Consider the following 27,627-nt stretch of genomic DNA (forward strand, 5'->3'; position numbering starts at 1 on the left):
TAAATAGCATTTTTATTCTTGACACAAAGGACAATATCTCGCTACTTCTTAGCCAGTTCAAATACATTAACATCTTAAGTTGCATGCTATCCTTCAGAACAATTAAATAAGTCAATAAATAAGCATGGTAAAAATAAATAAGAAAACGTAACGTGGAATAGAATGAATAAATTACATTGTACCATTCACATATTCAACTTAAATAATTTATGTAACAATAATTCAACTACTCACTATTTCTTCAAATGAAGTGCAATTTCTATGATCGTAAGTACCTTGAACTAGATGGGAATGGAATTAATTTACATGATATATAGTTATATTTCTGTATGAGGAAAAGCTTGTCAGGTCCATAGTCTGTTCTGTTTTGTCTTGTACCATTTACGTGGTGAAGAGGTTGCGTTCGTCCGCTAAACAGTCACAGCTTTTTTCATGGTGGAAAGGACATTTTCTCAGCTGTTTCAAATTGCTCACTAAAGGTCAGTGCCAAGCACAGATGCGTGCATGCACACATTGTCTGTCACAGCCTCAAGAGGGTTTGGTTATCACAGAGAATCAAAGTTCTGCTGAGATTTACCCCTAACCCATTTTTTTTACCTTGCCCTTCCCCCCTCCCCCACACCCCCCCAGCCCCACCCCCAAAATGCAGGAACGCCGCTACGTTGTGGAAGAGAGCTACGAAGAAGCAGCACAGACAGGCAGGTAAATGAGAAGTTTAAGGCCGAGGTGCACGTCGTTGAGTTCGCTGAGGCCAAACGCTACGCTGGAGATCTTCATGTGAGTGTTGCGGAAAGGAAGCCGCTGCGCACCGCAGCTACATCAAGGGCGTAAGATCCTAAATCTGAGAGTGCCGGCTTTCTGCTCCCACCCAATCCGATGAGCCGGGCCGTGATATGTAGTCGTCTTTGTCTGTAAGGCTAAATCCCACATCCTGCGTCAGGTCTGCGTGCTTTGTTCTTGACAAACCATCTCCTCAAAAAGTCGTGGAAGAGAAAATAACATTTGAAATTGAAAAAGAGAAAAATTTGGTTTGTTCCGCCAAGCCCCTGAAAATGAAGAGCAGCAAGGATGGATTTTGGTCCTGTTGGGTTTTTTTCTGTTTAATTCTCTCTCAGAATGCTCTTTAACTGTGGAGGAATTCTACAGTCGCATATATAACCTGAATGCCCTTTTTTATTTGCCATTTGGCCGTCTGCGTATCCCATACCTTGTCTCTCTCACTCTCTCTCATTTCCTTGTCATAATTTCTAGACCTTGATCCCTTTCACAGCCTGGTTTATGGTCTCCAGCAAAGCCTTGTTGTCAGGGTTCTGGTAGCACTCTTTGTTGGTGTACATATCCATCAGTCTGTCCACATAGGTGTCAAAATTCTGCTCTGTGATTGGCTCCTGCTGTCATGGGCAAAACGCAAAGACATTCGTTAAAAACTCAGCACTGACTTTCAATTCTTCTCAACAGTCTTGTCCTAAGTCTACCTGTTTTGTATTCAAGAGAGAGCGCTCTCTCCCATTTGACTGATGATTGTTACTGCAGAAACTGCCAGCTCGAATATGTGACATTAGATTTGATGTGCTATAACGGTAACTGCCCTTCTAGTGACTGTGAAGCTGATTTACTCCATAATCTGTACAGAACATCCGTATGTAACATCCGTACAAAGAAAATCAAGTAAAAATAGAGCTTGGTGTAATAAACACGAGGTATGATAGACCTACAGTATACAGCATGACAACTGAGTGCTAACTCTGACCCTAATTATGCAGTGTAGTGCAATGCAGTGGCTCAGTGGGCTATGCCTTGGTGCCAGTGATTGGAAGGTCACTGGCTCCCCAGTTTCAGCATGTCTGCGGGCCCTTGAAGAAGGTCCTTAACCCCCAGCTCCCTGAGTGCCTCTACGGGTGGCTGCCCTTCTTTTCTGAGTTTACTCTTACCTACATATGTGTCATGGAGAGCAAGATGGGGTAGGTGAAAAGGGAATTTCCCCACAGGGATCAATAAAGTATTATTAGACAAGCCCCTACCACAAGGGCGTTTGCCTGGCTTCAACATTGGTTCTGGTTCATTGGTAGGGGCCAAATCAGCCCTGAACCCCCTGCTCCCCTAAGCACACACAGCACTCCCACAATATTGGTAGGGACATGTCCATATCCAAAGTCACACCCTCACCCTGTCACCCACACTATCATGAATGGGAACAAGCCGCTTACCATGTGGGGGAGCCGGATGTGAGCGAGGCTGCGGATCAACGCCTGGCTGAGGCCTGACAGTTCCACAAAGAGTGCTTCGTTCTGCTCCTCAATAGCCTTGTTCTCCTCCTCCATGTTTTTCAGGTTCTTCTCCATGGAGGAGATCTGCATCGAGACAAAATAACATTAGCTGTTTTGGTCTTAAGAATGATGTAATCCAGTGTTTCCCAATCCGGTCCTCTGGGACCCACAGATGGTCCACGTTTTTGCTCCCTCTGGGCCCCTTGCCAGACAGTGCACATTTTTGCTCCCTCCCAAGTGGGAGCAAAAACGTGGACTGTTTGTGGGTTCCTGAGGACTGGATTGGGAAACACTGATCTAATCCAATAGGATTCAGTGCTATATCTCTGATTCAAACCATGTTACCTTGACTTTAACATCATTCAGACCACCATTACCCCACCCACATATGGGGTGCTGTGACATCTTCTAAGTTATATGCACAAGAAAGGAAAGGGGTTTGAAAAAGAGGGATACTGTTTCTCATCTTTCAGGCTATACGCTCAAAGGGAAGGTGCCCTACTGATATTTTTATGCCACTCACTAAAGATCCTCTCTCTTCTCGACAAGAAAGTATTGTGAGATAATGGCAGTTGGCAGATAGGATTATTTCACAGACAAAGATAAGGACGGGGGTAAGTAATGTAGATGAGGTGGAGAAGCACAGCCTACCTGCGTGTGAAGGTTGACCATGTCGGCCTCCATCTCATTATTGGATTCATTCAGCTCATTGATCTCTTTGTTCAGCTGCTTGATATCCTCATCATTGTCCAGAACTGAAAACAAGAGAAAAAGTATAAAGAACCGGTAGTGAAGGTTTAAGAATCAAATGACACTTGGACATGTCTAATGAACAGTCCAGCTACGAGGAACTAGTGCATTTGTAGACCTCACTGTTGACGATTTTCTCAATAACACTAGGCAACAACGATTTTGTCACAGAACAATTGTGTGTGGTGTTTTTTTACGAACTTCTTAAATGCTGATTTCTGAAATGCACTCAAAATGCAAAAGAATATATATATTTTTTTTATTTTATTTTTGAACATTTTAAGGCTTTAGAGAAGTGTATAAATTACTACAAGTCTGTTTTGCCAGAGTTTATGGGCTGTAACAGTGTTGGAGATATAATCAGGGCATCTCTAATATGGAAAAACGATATGAAGGCTAGCGGAGTCCCTGTATGCCTGCTGACTCTGCTCGACCTTTAAGGCCACATACAGCATAAAATCATACACGTCTACCTTTTAGATCAGTCACGTCCATCATAAAAAAATACAAGGTTTAATCACGTGTTACTCAAAATCCTTGCATTAAAAGGAAATTCCGATTTGTGTGACAAAAAGAAAGTAAAAATTCGTTGACCAGTGGAATCAGTGAAGGTTAAGCTGAGTTCTGCTAGGGACGGTGCTGTCACCCTGCCAGACAGTCTGAGGGCCATTGCTCACCATCACTGGAGCGGAACTTGGTGCTTAAGTACTCCTCTCCTGGACATTTGGCCTTCTTCTTGGCTAGGGATGCCCTGGGACAGCCAGAGAGGCTGCGAGAACAAGTACATGGGTCAGATGCAACATCCCGGAGAACCAGGTACTGAGCAGTGGAATGTGCTTCTCTGGCCTCACCTGCGGTGAGTGAGGAAACTCCCGTTGGCATGTCCTGAGCCATCGCAGCCTGGGGTGGGGCAGGTGGGACCGTCGGTCTTGAAAGACTTCCACGAGAAGGGGGAGCCGTTGAGCATGCCGTCCTTCTGCCGACGCGCCGCCAGAGGGCAACCGTAGGCACTGCGATGGGTGGCGTACTTGCCGCTGATGTGGCCCAGGCTGTCGCAGCCAGGCACCGGGCATCTGTTGGCATAGAAACACATGTTTGAAGCAGAACTGGAGCCAAATGGAAGGGAAAGACAGCTGGAAACATGAGTGAAGACAGCCAAACAAAACATTCAGTTTGTCCATCACTCAATATTGCCTTCACCATTAGGTGCAAAGGCTGAAGAAAACACCAACCTAAGTTGAACAGGCATGGCATAAGGTGTCACTCCTTATAAAAAGGAAGCATTTACAACCATGACTAACTTCAATCGTTACCTCCCACCACTTGGCCTATATTACCCTTGCACTACTCCACCCTTTACTACCAGTTAAATGGTACGAACTTAATAAGCTCCGAGTCTTCCTTGTCATCCTTGGTTGGTGTGGTCTTCATCCCTCCTTTCTTAGCACGTGGGCACCCAGAAAGACTGAAGGAAGAGAGCACAAATCTCACTAAAGGAAATAGGAAGTACCTTCAAAATGGTTTTGGTGTGGGCCGAAAAAAAATTGACTGTAAAGCTTATTCTACAGTAATCCCACCAACCAAAAAGATAGACAATTTGAAGTAATTATAATTAAAGATGAGGAGACCTGGAACACTTAGCCAGTCAATATAAGGAAAATTCTAGATCCTTTGAATGAAACAATTGAAGAAGGGATCAGAGACCCACTGAGTGTCAGAGGAGAGGAATGGGAGCCTGCGGCAATGTACCTTCTGTGGGAGGCATAATTTCCTGTGATGTGACCCGAACCATCGCATCCTGGAGTGGGGCACCTGTCAGGAAGAGCCGGGATATTTATTACATTCCCTTCAGAAGCTCTGCACTTCGGCATTAACTTGAACCCTAAATGTATTTCACCTCTTACACAAGATCCAGCCTCATTAACTACCGATTATTTTTTTTCTTGTCCAACACAGATTTTGTTCCAGCAAACAAATGATCAAGGGTTATGTTTAATGCAGCTAAATCTGAAAGGGGGCAGTAAGCAGCCACAGAGAGTTGCAGTAACAGAGCATCATCAGAAGATGATAGCAATTTGGATTGAATAAGCACTGTTAGCACTGAAGTAATCGCAAGCAGCACAGTAATAATAGATATTACAACAAGCATAGTTAACAGTGGAGAGAGAGCAGTCCGTGCAGCAACAGCAGAGAGTATCAGTATTTGTAATTAACACAGAATAAGCACAGTTAGTGGTAAAGTACCTGCAAGCTGCAGTAGTAATAATAGCACAGCAGTAAATATAATTATCAGTGTCACTAACTTCAGTCAGCTGGCTGGAGTGAGTTTTTCAATTCAAGACAGGTCTGGGCATACATTTACATGTATGTAAGTTTTATTAACTTGTAAATAGTCTGTAGGATTTGCAAACTACCCGAATATTTTTGATGCAGCTAATTTTAAGCTTATAATGGAATAATATAGATTTGCGTATGGTTTTTTTGCGTAAGTGCGGGAGTCTGAAAGCGTGAGTTTCACGCCAGATGCCTGAGAGTTGGCAACCCTGAATTATTAGTGGAGAGACAGTGTGGGAATGGTGCTCAGTGGCAGTAAGAATAACAGTGCAGTGGGCTTTGTTAACGGTGCAGTATCTGCAGTTAACAATGCAGCGGAGCAGAGGAGGGAAAGTGCAGTGCAGACATACTTGAGTTCAGCAGAGTGGGCTGCCATGAGGGTCCGCAGACTCTTATCAGCAAGAGGACAGCCAGACAGGCTGAGAGAGAGAAGGAGAGAAGGCGAAAGGGGGAAAGGAACAATAATCGGGGGAGGGGTAAGTATTCTGTCCGAGCAGTTTGAGGAAACACACCGAAAGGATAATTAAGCCCTTTTAAAAATCGCTGCCTGTGTCTTTAGCGCTGATGTGAACAGCGGCTTTTTGGCGAGACCAGCGTTTTAGCGCCTGGCGCCGAGCGAGCCAGCGAGCAGCGGGCTAGCAGCACAGAAACGTCCAAGGCGGCTAATGGCCTGGAGCGCCGGCTGAGAGCCGCAGTTAGTGACACCGAGCTAGCTGCGACAGATTGAGCTGATAGGGAAGCACAGTGCCGGAATCACAGAGCACAGGAAGATAGAGCAGGTATTCATTAAACAGAAGCTGGGTGGACTTGTGTAAACTATAACATAGGATTCAAGGTTGATGAGCTTCCCCGATAAAAACATTCACCCATCTGCTAACGGGCGCGGCGTACAGATATGGAGAAACCAGGATGATTCCAAGGGCCCCTGAAAAGTTTGTAACATAACTGAATTGGTCTGCGCTGGGAGCCGAAAATCTCTAGCAGTGCTCCTGACTGCTAATACAATTTTGACGAATTTATACATTTATCATTAAACCTACCAAAAAAGTTTGGAAAACTTCCATTTCCCCCAATATACTTCCATGTAACACAAGCAATCTCTTTGCTTTTCAGGTTAAGCTTAATAGAACCACCTTCACTTGCTATGGATGTTTATCTCTGAATTTTAAAAAGCCTTATATTGTCTATTATGTGTTATAGCAGAATGTGCATTTATAAACACGAGGGGGGGGGGGGGGGGTTAGGGTTTGTGGGAGGGGCCTTACTTTTGAGGTATACCTGATTTGCACACATAGACAGTTCTGCTGCCAAGCATTGGAGTCAATATTTGTAATCAACATATTTTTATTGTACATTATTAATTGCTATTTCATTTTTTTGGAATTATTATTTCAGAAAGTTTTACAACACCCAAGGCTTGGGATGGTAACATTACAACGGATGTTTAGACTGTTTAAGTCATATAATAACAGGCCAGAACACCCGGTATCTATATTCAACAAATATCTCCTAGATAGGCCTTATCTAGAGCTGTTATGGTTATTTCTCACTTGCTGTGATCCTGTTATGCGAACTGCCTTTAAAGAGGGGACAGACAAACAGGGGCTTGATGTAAGGCCAGGAGATCCACATTTGACTTATTTTACCCTATAAGTCTGCTTCTTTACCTGCGGTGGGATGCATAGTTTCCAGTGATGTGACCACTTCCATCACAGCCCGGAGTGGGACACCTGCAGGAAGTCAAAGTGGCCAACAAGGTGGCGTCAGTGGTATACATACTGACTCTACAGTCCCTGAGGCTGTATCTGGGTGCCTAAGTCAAAATAATGTGTTGACTTTAGTGCAGGTAAATGTATGGATTATGACAGTTCATGAGTGTCTTTATGAACCGCAATGGATACATATGAGGCTCAGACTCACAGCAAGACGTCTTTCTTGTTGTCCTTGGGCTGGAATTTGACTTTGAAGGTGGGTGTGGTGACCTCGCCGGGGTACTTCCTGTCTTCCAGGCTGTCCTGCATCATCTCGTGCTCGTCGTCATCCGATGCAGCTTCGGACTGCTCGGCCTGCTGTGCCTGCATCGCACAAGACCCAGCAAGATCAGCGTACATTTAGCACTTTCTCTTGAAGTACAAAAATTATGGAGCATCAATTCAAAAGTACATAGCAGCAAGAAATCCAGGTAAAAGAAGGGAGCATGACGGGGAGCTGACCTCCTCTGTCTCCTCCTCTCGTTGCCGATTGGGCGTGGTATAGTCCAGAGGCCCCTCCCACTCCTCCTGCTTGTGGGTGTGTCCTGAGTGAGACGACGCATTTATTCCACTGCTGCCTGGTGTCTGTGAAGAGGAGGATGAAGAGGAGGAGGAAGGCTCTGGGGACAGCACTCCAGGACTGGAACCCTCTTTCTTGACAGGCTTCTTCATGCTTAGGTCTAACGTGCCATTCTCATCCACCTCGATGTCCATGCTCTAGAGAGGGCAGCAGAAATCATTGGCTGTTAAACTGACGATGTGAGGCCAGCCTGTCGGGAAAGGGGCGGGGCTAAGGTGTGGAGTGGGAGGGGTGAGGTTCCCGAAGCAGACCTGGCCGACGGCATCTTGCTGCTTGGTGCTGAGGTTCTCCGGCATCTCCCAGCAGCGTGTGGACAGGTTGAGGATAGCTGTGGCGGCCATGTGTGCAGCCTCTGCATCGTGAGAGTAGTCGTACCCGCTGGAGGAGGAAGAAGAGGACGAGGAGGACTTGGTGTAGCCGCCCGGTAGGCTGTGGCTGGGAGATGGTTTGGCTGTGAAGCAGAGATCGAGACAAGAACCAGGTTGAGTAACAGACTGTGAAACTCAGAGCGCATTTACCATGGGATTGAATTTAGACTGAGCCAGCATTAAACTAAACCAGGCAACTAGCTGCTTCTCCTAAAACTCACTCACAGAACCAACCATTATTTATTATACTGTGAGCTGTAAATATTTAACTCATAATTTTTATATTTATTTCATATTGTACATTACTCATCCTATTTATGGACTGTAAACACTTTATATAGTGTATCCATTGCACCTTATGATGATATATTGCTACAGTATACATGTGCAGACTTGCAGTACTGTGCCAGAGTCTCAGCTACTCACAGAAAATGTTTTAAATGATCTTCATGTTGGTGTAAAAGTAAGATATTGTCTCTCGAAGTGTGTCAGCTTAGCCATTTTGAAACCTATTCTGAAATTACTGCAGTATTTGCAGCAACTGTCCAATACAGCCATGTATTTTTGACTCAACCACAATCCCACCTTGTTTGGCTAATCAGTACCCCATAATTAATTAGTGGAGGTGGTGGAGAAATTTAATGAATGCATAGAATGACTGAGGTGCCTCTGAGGAGAGGGTTGGGAACCAAAGCAGAAGTTATCTAGCTATCCAACGGGATAGCAGTTATTTTTTGGAGAACACACAAAATTCTTGTTTTACTGTATATTTACACGTTATAATGTTAAATTGTGTTTTTTTTTCTGAGCAGATATACAATTACAATTAGATAAATAGCCATAAACATTTTATGCCTTAGACTATTGCACAGTACTGTACATGCACATACATTCTTGCACATTTTTTACTGTGTATTTTATGTAAATGTCATCTGTCGTGTGTAAATGTCTTATACTTTTGTTATCCTGGGAACTGCACACTATATCTTGTCGTACTTTTACAATGGCAATAAAAGTTACCTTTTCTTATGTTATCTTATTAAATGTGATATATGCAGGTTTTGCCTGCTACGGGTAACCTGTTCATATTTTAATCCTCAATAAAAGTCACAGTAAGAGAGGGCCCTCACATTTCAGTGGCTTCGGTGACGTTTCGCCCGGCTGCAGCTTCGGAGCGAGCATCCGTTTCCCGAAGACCTGGACGTCGAAGCTGGCATAGTCAAAGGAGACCTTGGAGTACTTCTCCAACTCCTTGGCCAGGTTGGCCCGGGGGGTGGTCGGGAGCGTGCTGGGCCTGTAGCTGCCATACTGGGGGATCTCCAGTTGCTTTACGAAGCACATTGGTCTGTGGGACGCAGGGAGATGTGAGCACTGGTGTGGATTTTCTCCTGATTGGGGGGTGGAGGTACGAGGCAGGGCAGGGCTCACCTGAGGACCCTGTCGGAATGGGGGCTCCCCGCCGGTTGGGATGTCACCTGTTTCTCGTGAGTTTTGGAGAGCTTCTCTGCTGCCGCAATGGGGCACCCTGACAGACTGGGAGGGAAGAGGACAGGGAGTGTTCAGACTTGAAGATGCCTGCTGTTTGTAGCAAAGCATCACTGTCCGTTGAAAACTGCGTAAGTCTAGTAGTAGTAGTCGTAGTAGTAATAGTAGTAGTAGTAGTAGTAGTATTTCATTAATCCCAAAGTAAATTCCAAAAGCACTACAGCAGCATACACAAAAGTGACGTAAAACTGTACATATACAACACAAAAAGACACAATACTATACTGTACTATACTATACTTTACTATACATCCATTCTCCTCTATCTACAGATAGTGTTTGAATATAATGAAAAGATGTCTTATGAAGGCATCTATTTAACTGATATTTATATTTGTACTAGGTAATATTTGTATTCATGAGGGTTGCTTGTGTGAGTTACTTTAAATCACTTATTTTAACAAATTAACATTAATCGCTTAATAGCTAGCTAACGAACATCATTGTTAAATGCGAATATAAAGTGACATTAATTTTTGTTTTGCCCTGCTGACCACAATCCACTTAAGTCAATTTAAAACATTAAACTGTTCACTGACGGCTGCCTAAGGATTTCTATTTGTGGTGCTAAGTGTGCCTCATTACGTTATTTTGGGTTTATTTTGTAAAGAAGTTTTTTCACAGTCCTGGAATAACGCATTTTTGGAGATGTGTGTTTTTCAACTGGCAGCGAAGAAATGGTTGTATTTTCACAATTCACCACAAGGGGGCAGGGGATGCTGGACGCCTCCAGGTGTAATTCGCAGACACCCAGGCAGAGCTTTTGTCTGCTTCAGGCAATGAGGCACCGAGAGCCCTACCTCCGGTGGGTGTTGCGGTTGCTGTTGACGTGTCCCTGTCCTGTGCAGCCAGGCGTTGGACACTTCAGCACATTCTCATGCATGGCCAGGACTGAACGAGGAGACACAGAACGTTGTTTTACTGCAAAATGCCCTCCAGCGGGAAGCACTTTCTGTCCTGCAGGATCTTGCCCCATTCATACGGCAGCAGTGGATGACTGTGGGAGCGAGTACTCACTCTCTGGGGGTATCCTGTCTTTGTGGGGGCAGCCAGACAGACTACGATGGTGGGGATACAGTCCAGTCACGTGACCCGTTCCATCACAGCCGGGGGTGGGGCATTTGATCTCCTTTTTCTCTGCCCGAGAGCTTTCTGTGGGGGTGGGGGAGATGGGGGAGGGACCATACACATCAGCTCTGGAATGGTGAAAACTTTCAGCAACTATGGTGTGCAAATAATCGCGTCTTTGCCATTAAATCAACTTTTGCACTTAAATATTGATTAAATTAAATTTGCCCACAGTTGATGCAATTCAGCAGCCTCTCTATCTAGACAATGTTAACAAGGTACCACCTGATTGCAAACCTACATACACAGCAGACTGACAGGAACAGACTTGGGATACTCTGAGCTAATTGACCCAAATTTGGAAGCCACACCACAGCCCAGCTCATTATAAATAAGGCAGTGGGCTAATTGAAACTGGCCCGATGCCAAAGCAATTAAGACCTTCAGCTTTCTCCATCAGGTAGTGTGCCTGGGAACAAAAATGTATTTTTCCTTTCTGGCTTGCTTCTGTTCATCCCTTCCTTCTTGTTTCGCTGTCTTGTTGCTTTGATTTGCCATATGCTGACACAGAAAGCTACCTTAAAAGCTACCTTAGAAGCTCGAAGCATAATTAAAATCAGAACAGACTGAAGAAACGTGGGTGTCTGAACGAGGCCCTACCTTTGCCAAAGGAGTAACCCTTGCGCTGGCCGTCAGTGCGTTTGCCCATCTGCTCGTCCCCATGACCCTGCCTGGGCGTGTCTGACCCCTGCTGGGCCTTGAGGGCGATGGCCTGTTCCAGGAGGCCCAGGTTACCCCGTCTCATGTCATACATCTCTATATCATCTGAAAGGACGGATTGCTGCGACGGGCCGCCATCTTCGTCATCCTCTTCGTCATCTTCTTCCTCTTCCTCCCCATCATCCTCCTCCTCCTCCTCTTCTCTCTCTGAGCCCTCTGACCGCACTTCAATAACCATGGATGGCATGGCCTTGTGGGAAACGTAGTCCTCTTCAGCAAAAGGGAGCTGGCCCCCTCTGTCCTGTGTTACCATCTCAGACCCCGGAGTTGTCACATCACTGATGCTAACAGCAGGTTCAGCACAGTTCTCCCCGTCGCCATCTTCATTGCCTTCTTCCTCATCTTCATCATCCTCTTCATCCTCTGCAATGTTCTCCCCGGGCTGCACTCTGTCCCCTGGTACCTTTGAGTAGCCACCACTGAAGTACTGGTGGTCTGAGTTGTCTTTCTGGCCAGCACATTGACTCTCTTCCTCTTCATCACCTTCCTCTTCCTGCTCCTCACCTTTCCCATCATGCCCTTCTGCCCTGTCTGTCATGGGTGAATGTGTCATGTCCTCCTCCTTCTCCTCGGTCATCGCAGTCACTTCCTGACTGTCCCTCTCCTGGGGGGGTGGTAGCTGGAGGGCCATGGGCCTGCTGTTGGCGTCACATGTTTCGACGACCTGGCCAAGGTGAAGCAGTGAGTTGGCCGCCATCTCGTGACGGCTGGAGTATTGTTCGGTCTGGCCTTGACCAGAGAGTATGGAGCTGCAGGTTCCAGCAGGTGAGGGTTCTGCCTCTTCACAATTCCCTCCACTTAGGTGTTCCATTGGTGGCTGTCCTTCTGCAAGGAGAGAGTGGAGGTCAGAGGTCAGGACTATGTGGAGATATATGGGTAGCTGGCCAAGATCTGAGTAGATGCCTTAATCTAAGATTCAGTTATGTCATGTGCAGTTTCACATACATTTACTAAAACAGTCCTGTAGACCTCTGAATTTCAGCTGGACTTCCGCCAGAATACAAACTTTCTCTTCATGAATATAGGCAACTCTTCCAAAATGTGAGGGTTAGGGGTGCAGACCCCCCACGGTCTGGAAAAACCTTGTTAAATTTTTTGGTCCCCGTTGCGAGCAAAGCAAGCATGTGGCTGGACACAAAATAATATGAGAAACACAAAATCGCTGCTAGATATTTATCAGTCTATTATATATAGACTGTACATGTAGTTCATGAATTTATGAGTTACTAAACTTTTTGTGTGTCTGTTGGCTTTTGTGTTTTGCCTATGGCTTTTGTGAAACTCTCCAAAAATTCCTGTACTCCTGTACAACTTCTTGTTCCGACCCTGTGATATATCGAAACTGCGATGGGCAAAGTCACAATGCAGAAGGGTGGACTTCACCCTTATCAGCCTTAACATCAGTAGGTGTTCCAGTGTCCCTTATAACCCTCCAAACCTCACAATGTGTCACGGCTCATGTCACTTTTGTCACACTACCACCTTTGGCAGGCTCTGGTTCCGCTGCTCCTTCTCCTGCCTCGGCCTGCTCCTCTTCCCTTCGCTGCTCCTCTTCTCTGGGATCTGGCTCCTCGCTGCTCCCGTCACTGTCCACACTGTAGCCCTCGTCTAAGGCCAGCTTCAGTGGGTTGGCCTTCTTTTTGGAGTTGGGCCGGCTCTGGTCTGACTCCGCCTCTGACTCCGCCTCCTGGTTTTTCCTCTTACGGGGCGGTGGGCTGCTAAGGCCACTAATGAGGGGATGTAGGAGCAACAATGTGAATCACATGCCAACACACACACAGACACACACACACATATGAATGATGAACATGAACAAGGCCACACTGCATGGAGACTCTATGGTCTGCCTACAGTGGCAAAGACAGTACACATTTAGTTAATCTGACATTGAGTTAATCTGACAAATCATTGTGCCATCATTTACCTAAAACCATACAGACAACATTACAGCCAAACTGACCCAGATGGGACACATTTACAGGAAATGGGCATGAACTTGTAAAAAAAAAAAATTTGCTCATTCGATTTTCATGATTGACATTGCTGCAGTACTTACAGTAAACTGAACTGTTCCAATTTTGATTTGTTACTCTGCAAGAGGTCCTTTTTATTTATCTAATGAAGTGCCACTTCATGGAAGTAATGACAAGCAGCTTAGATTCGCTAATGACAAATATGTCAAGCGGTAAGAGCAAGGTAGCCAACTGTTGACTAGAAATTGTGGAAACTCCTTCAGGGACTGTTGGAGAAGCATTGCAGGTGGCTACATCTGGAAGCTGGTTGAAAGAATCCCAAGAGTCTGCAATGCTGTTATCACAGCAAAAGGGGGCTATTTTGAAGAGATGAAAATTCTGAGATGTTGAACACTTCTCTTGATTGTTGCTGCATTTGATATATATTACTTCATTGCTTTGAGGCCTTTTATTATAATGTGAATGGCGTAGATAAAATAAAGACAAATGCATTAAACACAGGTGTGCCCAGACTGGTACTGTAACTGGTTTTGGCCATCTCTTGAAGCACTGGCATAAATACAAGTGAACTGTACAGTGAACGGCCTTATAAAACATTTGTCCATCTTCCGTAACTGCTTATCCAGTACTGGGCAGTGACGTGACTAAGCAGCTCAGGGCACGAGGCAGGGGACGTGCTGAATGGGATTCCAGTCTATCACTGGGCAATAGCATACCCCTTTCATGCATTATCTTATTGTCACACTAATATACATAATGTTCTTTAGAAGATATATACTACTATTTTATTAGCGGTCTGTCTGTATATCAAAAATATATGTATTCTCTTCATATTTTAAGAGAGTAACACTGGCAGTCTGTCCAGGGTGTACACTATGTCTCCTAGAATAACCCCCCCACACCCCCCACACCCATAACCCAGACCAGGATAACACGATCATAGGATGGAGAGATACATCTACTGGTCATGCTAGCAATATCCATTTATGTGTTTACATGCATTTCACCAATGAGTAGGCATTCAGCATAGCATATGGTCCTTTAAAAGGCTATAGGTTCATCACAAAAGTTATGATGCTATTTTTATTACCTTCATCACATTGACTAAAATAAAGTAACACATTAGTGTGGCATGCTTTTGCATTTACTGCATTTACCCATTGATGGGTTAGTTATTTACCCAATTAAAAAATATGTTCTATAATAATAATACTTAATAAAACTGAAAAATTTCATCAAGAACTATTTATGGGTCAACGCACTATAATAAATCCCTCACTCAGCCACTAAGGGGAAGCAAAGAGACACACATTGAAATTATTCTTTACACAGCCTCTAGGCGGAGACATTGAGACTTTATGAGATACCGACCACAGGGGCGTCAATAGCACAATTGAAGGCTTAGTAAAGGGAGTCATTGAATACAACATCTCTATAATGATGGTCTTAATTAGCCTATAAGGCTGCCCTGTAGGTCATGCTTGCCACAAGGTCATTTGTTAGACTAATGTCGCTCATACCAAACAATGCTAGGGGATACAGGGACATAAAATCTTGAAACTGTAAAACTCAGTGCTTAACATAATTTTGTAATTTCTTACTGACCTACCTCACTATTTTATTACCATTTTCAATTAAATTCCTGTAGAGCGTGATGTGGCTCATTGCTAATGCTGAGGATTTTTACGGTTTTTGTTTATATGCGAAATACTTCAGTTTATTGATATTTTATATTTTCATATTTAAGATTTATGTAACTTTTTTGACTAGTCATACCCTGGGCCTCAGTTATATGCCATCATCATCATCATAATGGTCATCATCGCCACAATTATCATCATTATTAACCAAAGATATGCTAGAATATTCAGAATTTGCTTTTCGTTCCCACTGGGCCGAGTTTCATCCTCTTCGTCTGCATCGGGGTTCATGAGTTTGTACGGTCGGAAATTAACCAGGGAACACAGACAAAGCAATAATATGTGCCTGTGCAAATATCAAACAGAGAACAGCACCCCCCTCTCTCTCTCTCCCCCCCCCCCCCCCCCCCCCCGTGACCTTGTACTGAATAAGCAGCTAAATGGATGGATGGATGGATGTATATTTATTTTCACAAGGTTTACAATATATCTTGAACATCACAGGAAATGTTCTTTCGGAACTGATTTAATCTCCTAGATTTGGGGTGGATGAAAGGACACAAAATATAAACTCTGTATATAAAAGCACACTTTTTTAGTCACTCTCATATATCCATTAAAATGGCCTCTTACCTTAAGTCTTGTCCTATGAGTTCAACAGGCACTGAAAAGTAAAGAAAAACAGTGATGATTATAGAATGTTACCTGTCCAGATATCGGGATAGATGCCTTGTTCACCCCAAATGTACAAAATACGTAGAAAGGAACCCAGTTAACAAAAACAACTGCAGATATGTTGTTAAAAATTTAAGCTATATTTGTAAATCAATCCGTTCTGCAGCCGAACCATGTCTACTGCACACAACAAACCAGAGGCCTGGATTTGGCTGTAAAAGCCCACAAGGTGACATTAGCGCACAGCTGGCTTATTTAGGTCAGCGGGAAGCTAAACGATGCCTGTCGTGCTGTTAAGACGAGCCTGCGGATGGGCCAGTCGGTTTTTAAGCATGAACCACTGATCCCGCATCCTCAGCCTGCGGCGCAGAGCTCACCTCGGGTCCCTTTAGAGCGTGTCCGTGTTCGTTTGTCGTCGCTGGCCAAGCTCATCTGCCAAGGACATGACGGCACGTACACACACACACACACACACACACACACACACACACGGAGACACACAGAGCATTGAACTGAATAGATGGGACACAAAAAGCAGAAACCGCTATGCCAGTCAACTGTGGACAAAAGCTGCACATTCGGGCAGATGGATAATATGGTGCCATACATGCAACAAATACTCAGACAGCCCTACAGGCCCCAGGGGGTACATACTCCCAGATAGTGAGGCCCCCAAGCTTACTTCTTATCCACAGGTCACATATTTCACATGCATGCGCATCTAGATATAAAAAAGTATACACCAAGGGCGTGGCTTTGGGTATGGACAGCGGGGACATGTTCCTACCAATATTGTGAGATTAACCTGTGTGTTTAAGGGGGCGTGAGGTTCAGGGCTGAGTTGGTCCCTATCCGTGTTGAAACCAAAACTATGCCCTTGATATACAGAGAAATAAACCAACACAGGCACACATTGTGTAGGAGAGAGTTTGTTATTGGGGGAGACATGACATAATATAAAGGTAAAGGTCTATTTATGGGGAGGACAAATTAAGCCAAATTAAACATTGGGGGGTACATGTCCCCCCCCGACCCTACATCCCTGTACACACACACACACACACACACACACACACACACACCACAGGCAAATGCAGAGGCAGCAGAAAGGAAGTGCAGCGTCACTCACTTTGATGTGCGCCCTCTGCAGGCCCCTTGATGACCTGCAGCTGCTGATCTTTTCCCCCCTTGTCCACCTCTGATTCAGCAGCTTGCCTCGGAACTCATTTTCTGTTGGAGGGCAGACAGCACAACAAGCATTAAAAGCCGTCAGCCTCTGCAGTATATAGGGTGTCCCCGGCCCCCTCAGGACTTCTCAGCACCTACACGTCAGTGCTAAGGGCACAGAGCTAGCTGGACAAAATGTACCACTGCAAACTGCATGAGTCAGAGCCAGGCCTGAGTGTTCTGGCGCCCTAGACGAGATTCTGCAGAGAGCCCCTGTTCCCCCCTGACCCCACCCCACCACCCAGAGCGGTGTGAAAACTGTTTTTTTCAATTGATCTATATTAAAAACATTGCAGTAGTACGGGGTATCTGACTGCTAACTCACGCCTGTTTCACACGAAAAACAGCAAAACATTAAAACTAGCGTAAATAACTTCAATCTCACGGAATACAACCAGAGGTATTTCATGTAATTTTTTTCACTCCCTCTTTTGTACCTTCTATTCAAAGGGCGCCCTAGGCGATTGCCTATGTCTCCTATGTGTGGGCAGGTATTTGTTGATCGAACTAAAGACACCACAGAACAGCCTGTTGTGTAAAGGATGCTATGAAAACCAGTTAATAAGGTTTATGTGGATGTTTTACCAAGTAGGAACACCGGTGATGAAACCTTGGGAAGGTAGGGGTGGCATGATGTAACAAACAGGTAATCCTGAATACAACAGTCCTGTACCCTCTACGCCTCTACAATACACTCCCCATCATTACAGCACCCCTCTTTGTGGTGTCAGTAGGAGCCCTTCCGAAACTAGAGCTTCTCTCATCATCCGGGGCCGAAGATTTGCCTCACGGTGAACATCCCCATGCATGTTCAGCCCCAGTCCAGCATCTTGCACAGTTGAGGGGACCACCTACTGCTCTCTCCCTGTGCACTGACACCCTGGAAGACTTGCCCGTCCCAATTCCCCTGTTTTTACAGCCCCGCTGAGGAATCATTTCCAGCAGTAGGTGAAGCACGCGTGTGTGAAAATGCAGTATGACTGCACTGATTGCATGAGTGCGAATGCAACATGACTGTCCCCACAGCTTGTCACGGCTACCCGGATGGGGGAAGTCATTACGCTCAATTTCAATGGGGCACGTCAGACAGAACACCCACTGCCTGAAAATGCAATACACTTTACCAGACATTCTCTTAGCCCTGACAGGACACCTACTGACACATTCACCGCGCAATAGCTGCCGATGCATGTTTGATGGGACCACTGTCAAAATTTTTTAATTCGGCTAATGCGTGCGCACACTCGCTCGCTCTATTTCTATCTGTTCTCCCCTGTTCACTTAAACAGCCATCTGACACACTTACAGGGAAAGTGCAGCATGGTCATAAACCACACTGCTGAAAATGTATTTATTGATTTAAATATTGATCCTGTCAACCACCTTCAATTTTTGATTGATTTTGCAGATATTGTTCAGGCTTTTAGTTTTAGGTCTTGACTAAATCTAGCCCTAATGCTGCGCTCCTAGAGAGAGGAAGAAAAATCGCCTGGTCACAGCCAACCCCCCCATATCACATATCAGGACCTAACTCCGTTATTACAGACATGGTGAGTATTGTTTTACAGGAAGTAAGATTACACCCCTATTAGAGACTGCTTAAACTGATGCAAGCTCTTTATATTGGCGTTAAACTGTTATCTGGTAAGCTTATAACCAAGAAGATCTTTTTAATGCAGCAACTATGCATTAAGAACAGCTCACCCACGCTTTCCTGTTTACTTGCATCAGCTTATGGACCTGACAGTTTTAGGTAGAAAAGAGTTACTGTGTAAATTTGGAAAGTTTGCGTGCAGCATTTAAAAAGAGCATCGACTCATAAAATATGCATCTGAAGGGGGTGCATAAGAGCTGTAATTGACTTAACAAGGAGCGTCCTTGATATGAGCCTTAAAGGTCCATCCAAGTTATTCTGGAGGTCTCTCCTTCTCGCAGAGAATTTAACTATGTGCACAAAAAATGACGAGGGAGGTAAGATGAGCCTATAATGGCCATACTGAGCTCCCTTTCCATCCTAATAGCAAGACATCATATTAAAATAAGGTGGGGATTCAAATGATTTGTGTCTTTCCCTTTAATCACATGATGAGCTATATGTCATGTGATTTGCTTTCAGTCTGGATGCCGTTACCAGAAATGAGAAAAACCGTAAAGTCTGTCCAGATAATGCAATGTTCGATCCGGCTGCGCTGGTTTTTGCCAGAAACAAATGGGGAAATCCCAAGCAAGAGTAAAAAGTAAATCCATCCCGGAAGAGTGGAAACCATTTGCTGAGAGACCACCGCCTAAATCCAGTTTCACATTTTATAAATGAAATCCAATTTTCCACCAGCCATGATAATCAAATCACACTTCTGCAGGCCTTAAGCTGGATAATAACCGGACAGTTTAGGAAAAGTATCAGTGCATAAATGTGTAATATTGTAAATATGTAACTGACATGCGTCTCTTTCTATTAAAACATCTTCTGAGCAACAGATCAATGTAAAATATGCTAGAGAGATTCGACAAATAAAACAGCACGTAAGATTCAGAGTGAAAAAGCCCACGTATTACAGCGTGATTGTGTGTTTTAGCTAATTCATCAACTACAGCATAAGGATGATGAAGCCGGATATGAATTAATAAGCACTGCCTGCGTGTATTTCTTCCATGCCATCACAACTGCATATTCCAAGACTTCTTGTTTTACACGCTGCGAACGACACGTTTTATTGATGACTCGGACTGTTCTGACCCACGTGTCCGTTGCTGTGGTTACGATCGCATGTTTTATTGATGAGACCCCCATCTAACTCGCTGGGCTCTCGGAAGTCCGACCGCGTTCTGCTTTCCTGCTCAACGAGGTGCCTGATTCACCTTCCATGCATCACGTTCCCACTTTTTGTAGGACAGTACCCAAAAGCCACAACCAAAATGGAAACTAATAGCTACGGCCATCCGAGTTCACGAAGACAGAAAATGCACATGTTACACAAATCACAATTATTGCGATTAATATTATTGTTTGTGGCTTTGAGTTGCGTGTTTATCTTTGGTATACCTCTATAGCTGAATGACATTTTAACTGCAGTTTTCAAATATAAATATAACCTAACTGGAAGGGATCTTGGGGAACAAAAAACATGCATATCAGGCGTAAAGCATTAGAAGAAATGATGACTTTTTACGCTCCCTCGGTAGTCATCCTTTCTTTTCACAGAGAATGTTTTATATGCGGTTTATTGTAGCCTATTTAATTATTGACCTATTCTTTTGTACAAGAACACTGCGAGCTCCCTACAAGTACTTCAATAATAAGTCTTTGGTCAGTTTAGAAAGACAACGGCCCTTTAAGATCATTTGATAGATACTGTACAACTTATTAAGTTAGGCAAAATTTATTAACCATATACAGCAAATGTTTTGGGGGAAAAGAAGATACTATTAAATAAGTAAGACAGACGACGAAAACGTGCTTGATTTTTCTTTAATATGTAGTATAATTATCCTTAACGGCTGGTCTTAAAAGCACAGAGCGCGCACTCTGGGTGGCAGGGCTATACATGGCCAGAGGCGTCCTCGCGCGATAGCCATATGTTGGCGTCTAACTAGTTTCCGTTCTTTGGCATCACGCATCTCTGTTCTTCGAGGCATAGAGGATACACCGATTGGTCATTTTAATACAACGGTAACCATATTTACGCGATTTTTTTGTTAATTGTCATCGTCATATTGTGGTCAGAATACAGGGAAAATATTCTTTTGTCTTGGTCTCGCTACATTTTTGTAGCCTTGTTATTATTTTGAGTGGACTTTTAATTATTATGTATTTGCACATCGACATAACGACAAAAAAACTGCAAATGTGTGAAATCCATCCGAATTCAGTTTTATCATGCGTTTGAGTTCACTAAATGCCAGCGACTTTACTGTGTTTATCTTTGGGAGTGGTTGACATCGGAAGAGCATTTACATTTTGTGTTTCGATACTGGAAATAGGATGACGGCCCCCTCCCCCACCTTTCACTTTTCTTTCCTAGAGCTTTCCTAGAGCCGGGTGTTATTGTTCCGCCATAACCAGAAATAAACACATGGAACTAACTTTTGACTAGGGACGTCAATCCGCGGTGGGCTACATATAATTTCTATAAATCAGGACTTCCGTATTTTTTTAGGATTGTTACAGCACAATTGGCACTTAATAATACCAGAGTTTGATATGGAAGAATACAAAATACCGTAGAATGAAACCGATTTAGCTGGATAAGACAAAGAAAGAGGAATCAGAGGTTTAATTTCTTGGAAGTATCAGAGACACTGTTATGCGGGTGCCACGCAAAAGACAAATAAGCCCGAAAGAGATTTTTTATTTTTTTTTAAAGCCCCATATTCCGATATCAGCAGTACCGTGCGTTTTTCAATTATTTTCCACAAACCGGTATGTACATACAAGATAGAAATTTTATACGATGGTATTATGTATAAAAATATATTGTTTAACATGTTTGTATTATTAAGTTAAAGTAATCAAAATTGTTATAATTATATTATTGTCACCATGCCTTTAAACGGGAAACAATAGATTACCCACAATTTCAGTAAAAATAATACGTTATCGAACGATTGCTTTATATTTTCAAATTTGGAAAACGAAGTACATTTTTTATATTTGCATATGCGTTGATGGGTTCGGCATTAACAAGCCAATGTGGCTGCGTAAAACACGGTAGCAATAGCTCTTGCTATTAGGCCTGGCTTTATAGACTGTTCTTTGACAAGAAGCAGAATGTGTGTCGGCGTCTTTAAAAGATCACCCACCGGGCGTCCATTACAGCGGACAAGAACATCGCATGTACATATTGAGAAGAACTGGGTTGAAACACCATGCCGTACAATAAACACAGCATGGAAATTATGCCTTACTGTAGATCGCAAACAATGAAAATGGTTTAATTGTTCAAGTGTGCTTATTTAATTTTATAATAGTAAATATAACAAATACCTTAAGAAGGTGATTTCCACAGAAGCCTTCCCTTTGAACAAGTGCAATGGCCCCTTTCGTCTTTATTTCATGAACTTCTATACGAAGCCCTGCACAACGTCCCGAATATGTCCGTTCCCGATTTGGATTTCGTTATTAACATCCACCGTTATTCTGATGTGGTCGAATAAAAATGTGAGGACACAATTCCGCTACGTCTCCGCCCTACAAAAGGTGGAAATCTCCGGGTGCTTTAACTATTACTTATTCATAGGAATAAACATGGCTTCATCTGCCTTTGCCAGCATGAAAACGTAATATTGACTTACCTTTCCCTTATGAGCCCCCCTCCCTCTCTGTGACATCACCGAAAAGCTGTAGTAAACCCTACAACATAAGATGGGCCGGGCTTCGGGCACCCCAGTGTAGCACGTAAACACACAGATTAATCCTGTTTGGACTTCGGAGATTCTGGATAATCTCTGTTTTACAGTACAATTTCGTTAAATAACAGGTATGCGCTAAACAGCTATTTATTTCAGCGAGGCGCATTGGAGTGCCATGGTCTGTTCTTGTATACTGAAGCCTACTATACACTGTATCGTTATAATGCCAAAATAAATGTGACGGCATATTTGCGAGACAAGTGGATGAATTCGATTAAAACTAAGGTATACTTAACGAGCGACACTGAAAAGACAAAATAAGAAACGCAAGGTCTTTAATTCACATAGTCATTATTTTAACTATAAGTGCTCTCCAGGCATAGTAGTCCGCATATGTTACTAATGTTAGCCAAGCTCCCCTCCCCCTACAATTCCTAGCAAATGGTACTATCCAACACTTCAAACAATGGATAGTCTAATCTCCTCTTGATTAAGATCCGAGTATAGTGGGATCATAAAGGCATCGTAAGATACAATACGCAGTTTTATGAGGACAACGCTTGACTGAACTCAGGACTTTCGGAAGATAACCGAGTAATGCAGCAGTTCCTGTTCAAGTAAGTGCATTTTCTTTGCTGTCACTGTCACACACACACACACACACGTATATATATATATATATATATATATATATATATATATATATATATATATATATATATATATATATATATATATATATATATATATATACGCGCACGCCCATTATTAGTTCTATTTAATGAATCTCAAATGTTTTCCTCGGGTATTGCATTTCTCTTGTTAGGTTACAAGTTATGTAGTTCAAACAGCAGAATGAGTAAACTAAGCAATAATAATGAATCAATTTTGTGCAATCGATTCTAAAGAAATGCTCGCAAATGTCATTCTTTATCTTGCGCTCCCACGCCGACCGGGTTGGAAACGTTTAAAGCAAACTTTTGCCATTCGGAAATTCTATTAAATTCTTATCGCAGTCAAACAGACTCTCCACCGACCCCTTTGTCACGCATCTAAGCTGGACTCCAGTTCAGCGTAAGCGTAGTATTTTAGCTGCTAATACACGCAAAGACACCCCACCGTTCAGCAACCTCGACGATAATATAAATACCATCTCCACAAGAAAGTACTGCAAATCATAACTATAGTTAGGCAGAGAAATGCCTCTAAACTGAGGAAACTTCCCAAATCCAAATACCTTGATTTGCAATTTCTTTCCCCCTTTTTTTTCAGGACCCGAGACAGCGCGTTTTAGTGCACTTCACAGCCGTTTTCAGTACCAAGGACAGGGTCTCTGAATTGCTGTATAGACACGGATTTCGAAAAGGGAAAGATCCAAAATTAAAGCAACCCCGGTGACGCCATTCTTTTTGTATGCAAACGACTTAATTTCTAACTATGTCAAATTAATATATATTTATAAATATATATTCCCCCGCGAAAATGCAGTTTCTCAATTGTAAAGTAATTATTGCGAATCACATTTTTTTGATTGTATATATTTTAATTGCTCTAAAATATATCCCTCGACTCCCTCGAAGAGTTTAAGAGAGTAAACTCTAAGGTTCTGCATATTTAATGAGTATGAACGTCTTAGGTTACCAGCTGGGATACTTTCTTTCTTTTTTTCAGTCGAGATAATGCCTACAGCCCCGTTTCAGATGAGTAGCCTCGTCTCTCCAGACTATAATTAGCGACGTGACTATATTGTGACAGGATCCGACGTGCATAAATATTACATAGGATGCCAGCTGAGAGAATGACGCACCCCGACCTGGCTCGGTCCCCTGACAGATGGGACAAGCTGACGCAGTGACACACACAAAAAACTTTTCACAAGTCCGCGGGCTGTCCCCACGCTGTTGAGCCTCAAGTCCCAATAGAAACAGCGTCTTCTTTGTTTGTTCGTGTCTGGAGGGGATAAACGTTTAGGACGAGTACTCGAGAAGGTCAAAAGTAAACTATAACTTCGAGCGTTGCCCGTACCAAAGTTTCTTCCACAACTCATTTCATCCGCTGACACGTTTAAAATAAATCGGTCTAATATCAGTGTGATTTGGTAATCTTTTTGAATCGGACTAGCGTTTAACTTATTCAAACAAATTTTAACCTGGTTTATTCACAGAATCTATCTTTTGGCCTACTATTTCTTAGACACGCTTGTTAAACATTAACATTAAAAATGAAACTATTTTAAAGTTTGCATCAATTGGCTGCCAGTTTTCAAATATGTTATGGTTAAAAGTAAATCACTAAGTCCGAGATGCATTATTTCCGACTGTATAAAACTTACAATGCATCAACTGAACAAGTTATCCATTTAACAATGTTAAAACTTTCTAACAGTACGGAACAGACGTACACATATAATGCAATACATTTTCAATATAATTCAATATAAATTTAAGTCTTAAGAGTGAAACTGAACATACGTGCTAAGTTTCTAAATCAAAGCTTTGAATGAAACTTTCTAAGCCAGCTTTGGAACTCGGCCGTACGAAACGTGTAGGCGTAAACTGAGACGTGAAGAAAAGAAGTTAAGAAAAGAAAACGTTTGAGTACTAACCTAGAAAAGTTCCACAGAGCCTCATCTTTGCGGTGGTTTTTTCTGCAAACCACCATCAACTACTAAGAAGTTACTTAGTTCTTGTGAAAGTTGCGAGCGTAAGAAGACAAGGTACCAGTCAGGGCGGGGCTCACTTGCTCAAACCAATCAGAGACAAGAAGTCAGTCGACGAGCCGGAGAAGCCACTTTTACAGCCAATCACGAGCACGCACCTCCCAAGCGTTCCTCAACAATGACCATTCAAAACAAACACAAAGGACATGTGGTATACTATACTAGTAAAGAAGAGAATCTCACTAGGATTTCTCATAGATACTTTTGTCAACGGCCTTTCCACGAATTGACCCCAATTGACTCAACTTTTAAAATGGTCTTGGCAAAAAAAGCTAATAAAATACGTTATTAAATAAATATTCGTAATACTGAAAATTTTGATTATGAATATATTAAGTTTAATTAGGTAAAGAAATTACATTGAAGTAAATTATGCTCATTATCAAAATAGGTAACAAAATATTGCCATTGTATCCATTTGTGCTACCTTCCAGTTTCCTTGTGATTGTATCAGTCCATATGCCAACACAGTGTTAAACTCATGTCAATGTATCTACAGATAAAGTTTCAGTTAATATTCAATTTAGAGCTAAGTGGCTTTTGGAGATGTTCCTCTGTGTCTGTGCGTTGCCGTTCAACTCAGGCAGGAGACAGAAGCACTGGCGCCAAAATATGCTTCCACAGACGTGTGGGAGATATATGTGCCAGGCAATTTCACAGAGACAAGCGAGCAGAAGGACAACGGACAGCACGGAGTCAGACATACGCAAACGGGCAAGTGGGAACTCAATCTGTCAAATCTTAAAGCACCCTAAAATACAGTAATAGTAATAATAAGATAATCATCTAAATGTATTCATCTATCAATAAAAACTAACTCATCACATTTTTCTGATCTTTATGCATTCCAGAGTCCACAGCAGCCATTAGTCCCGGATTTCTTTGGCTAGGCTCCAAGTTCTCACAACTCTTACCAGCACATGCAGTTAGAAGTTGCATAGACGGAGGAATAGATAGATATACAGTTTGAAGTCACATTATGCATGTTACAGTTATGCTAGGGGCACAGTTATAGCATATAAGGATGAGTTTCAGCAGTGATGGTGCTGGTAACTCAAAGCAGAGCTGTCACACAGTTGTGTCATAATAAAACTCTGCGTGATGCAAGGAATGGAGAACAGCACAAACCCCAAGGCGCTAAAGTGTCACTGGGCTGTAGGGTACCATGTCCCTCATTTTCCCCAGTGCCCCTGCGGAACAACATGTCAAGATGCCTCTCACAGGCCAAACCAAAGCAAAGCTCGCTCTGTCTTTGTAAAAGACTCGTTTGAGCCCCGGGTGGTGTGCAGACAGTACATGATTCCACGTTCACTGTCCTTCAGCCAGAAACCCTGCTTGTTTTCTCTGGTTAAGTGAGAAAGTAGAATTCAAATGTAGCTTTTTATTTGTATAATTTACATATCTTTTGATTGGCAGATTATTCTTTATATACCCTACATTTTATCACTTAAACAACGTCGATCATCTTTCTATGGTTTTGCAGCTTATAGCAGTGGGGTTTCTCCTAAATGTAAACTTAGATATAAACGAAACAAATTTTCGTTCACAGTGTTAGCAAATCCATGTAAAAAGTCTTCCTCTGAATCGCATCAGCAGCACCAATTCCACTGGGTGTTTCTTTAGCCTCACCCCAGCAGTGAAATGCTTATATTTCGTCGTTCAGGGGGACTCCACCCCCTGTCATCTCCGTGCTCCCTCTTCTCTTCCCCTCTCCTCTCCATGTGCTCTTAGCCGGGGTAGCTCCTGGCCCCAGTAAATGGTGGACTTTGCCCCGTTTGAATCTGCACAGACTGAGTGCCCCTATCGACAGATGGCCCTGCCAGATAATGACGCCCCGTACTGGTTGCCATGGCAAGGGGACAGGAGAGAGGTTGAAAGGGGCCAGGCACTCATTAGAGACACCGGCTGCCATGAATGGAGTATCTGCACCAATCAGAGTACCGGCTTTCCCCACACCTCCGGTCCCTTTTCAGCCGAAAGAGCCAGGCACCCCCTAGTATTCCTCATGCACACCAAATGCTCGTTAACCTATTAACTTTCAGTACAACCCTACCCTCCCTCCCCCAAAAAAATCATCCACTCTCCAATGAAGGGGTTTCAAGCCAGCCCCCCATCTCCCAACTCCCACAACAATTCCCCTAGCAACTCTGCCTGCCCCAGCCTGCCCTGTCTGGATTTTTGGAAACTGCACACTGGACAGATGCATTCTGGCCATTTTCCTTTTTAATTTGTCCTTTTTCCAGAATTGATTAAAGTCTTGCTGGCCCACTCTTCCCTTTACTCCAGTTTCACTATGCAATTTTCTTGTAAAACACTTTGAAATCATAAGGGAAGTCAGCAATACTGTGTAGCTGTATGCCTTTATTATTGCTAATAAAAACATTTAAATGAAACCCAGTACTGATTGCTTGCTGGAATCTCTGACCTCTTTACCCTGTTTAAAAGTTAACTTGGCAAATCTCAACACAACTCGGATATCGCATTAAGCCTGGATGAGAAAATGGACCACACTGCATCACTCAGAAACACATTCTGTAATTACAATCATAACGTAACTGCAGGGCGGCAGGCTGTGTCAGTGGCATTAACAGATTCGTTATC

General features: G+C 43.2%; 1 protein-coding gene and 1 long non-coding RNA gene across 7 annotated transcripts; one reads left to right on the forward strand and one right to left on the reverse strand.

The window, feature by feature from the left end:
* Nucleotides 1–637: 637 nt before the first annotated feature.
* Nucleotides 638–24,976, reverse strand: LOC125747055 (myelin transcription factor 1-like). Of its 6 annotated transcripts, XM_049021762.1 has the most exons (23): nucleotides 24,913–24,976; nucleotides 16,861–16,961; nucleotides 16,109–16,163; nucleotides 15,690–15,720; nucleotides 12,926–13,170; nucleotides 11,324–12,268; nucleotides 10,613–10,747; nucleotides 10,396–10,486; nucleotides 9,479–9,583; nucleotides 9,181–9,395; nucleotides 7,934–8,133; nucleotides 7,565–7,819; nucleotides 7,272–7,426; nucleotides 7,019–7,081; nucleotides 5,702–5,770; nucleotides 4,767–4,829; nucleotides 4,399–4,482; nucleotides 3,869–4,090; nucleotides 3,695–3,786; nucleotides 2,919–3,022; nucleotides 2,208–2,351; nucleotides 1,208–1,391; nucleotides 638–1,046 (listed from the first exon to the last, which is right to left on the reverse strand). In XM_049021762.1, the coding sequence occupies exons 1-22, from the start codon at nucleotides 24,935–24,937 to the stop codon at nucleotides 1,248–1,250; spliced, it is 3,543 nt and encodes a 1,180-aa protein (XP_048877719.1). In that variant the 5' UTR covers nucleotides 24,938–24,976; the 3' UTR covers nucleotides 638–1,046; nucleotides 1,208–1,247. The 6 variants fall into 6 exon arrangements, with proteins under 6 accessions (XP_048877719.1, XP_048877720.1, XP_048877718.1 ...); XM_049021763.1 differs by having other exon boundaries at nucleotides 638–1,388; XM_049021761.1 differs by having other exon boundaries at nucleotides 638–1,391.
* On the forward strand, nucleotides 22,367–27,423 carry LOC125747058 (uncharacterized). The gene is made up of 2 exons (XR_007399164.1): nucleotides 22,367–22,924; nucleotides 25,610–27,423. It is a non-coding gene; the product is annotated as an uncharacterized LOC125747058 (long non-coding RNA).
* The last annotated feature ends 204 nt before the right edge of the window (nucleotides 27,424–27,627 follow it).

Source organism: Brienomyrus brachyistius, chromosome 8 (genome assembly GCF_023856365.1).
Source record: "Brienomyrus brachyistius isolate T26 chromosome 8, BBRACH_0.4, whole genome shotgun sequence".
Taxonomy (NCBI): Eukaryota; Metazoa; Chordata; class Actinopteri; order Osteoglossiformes; family Mormyridae; genus Brienomyrus; species Brienomyrus brachyistius.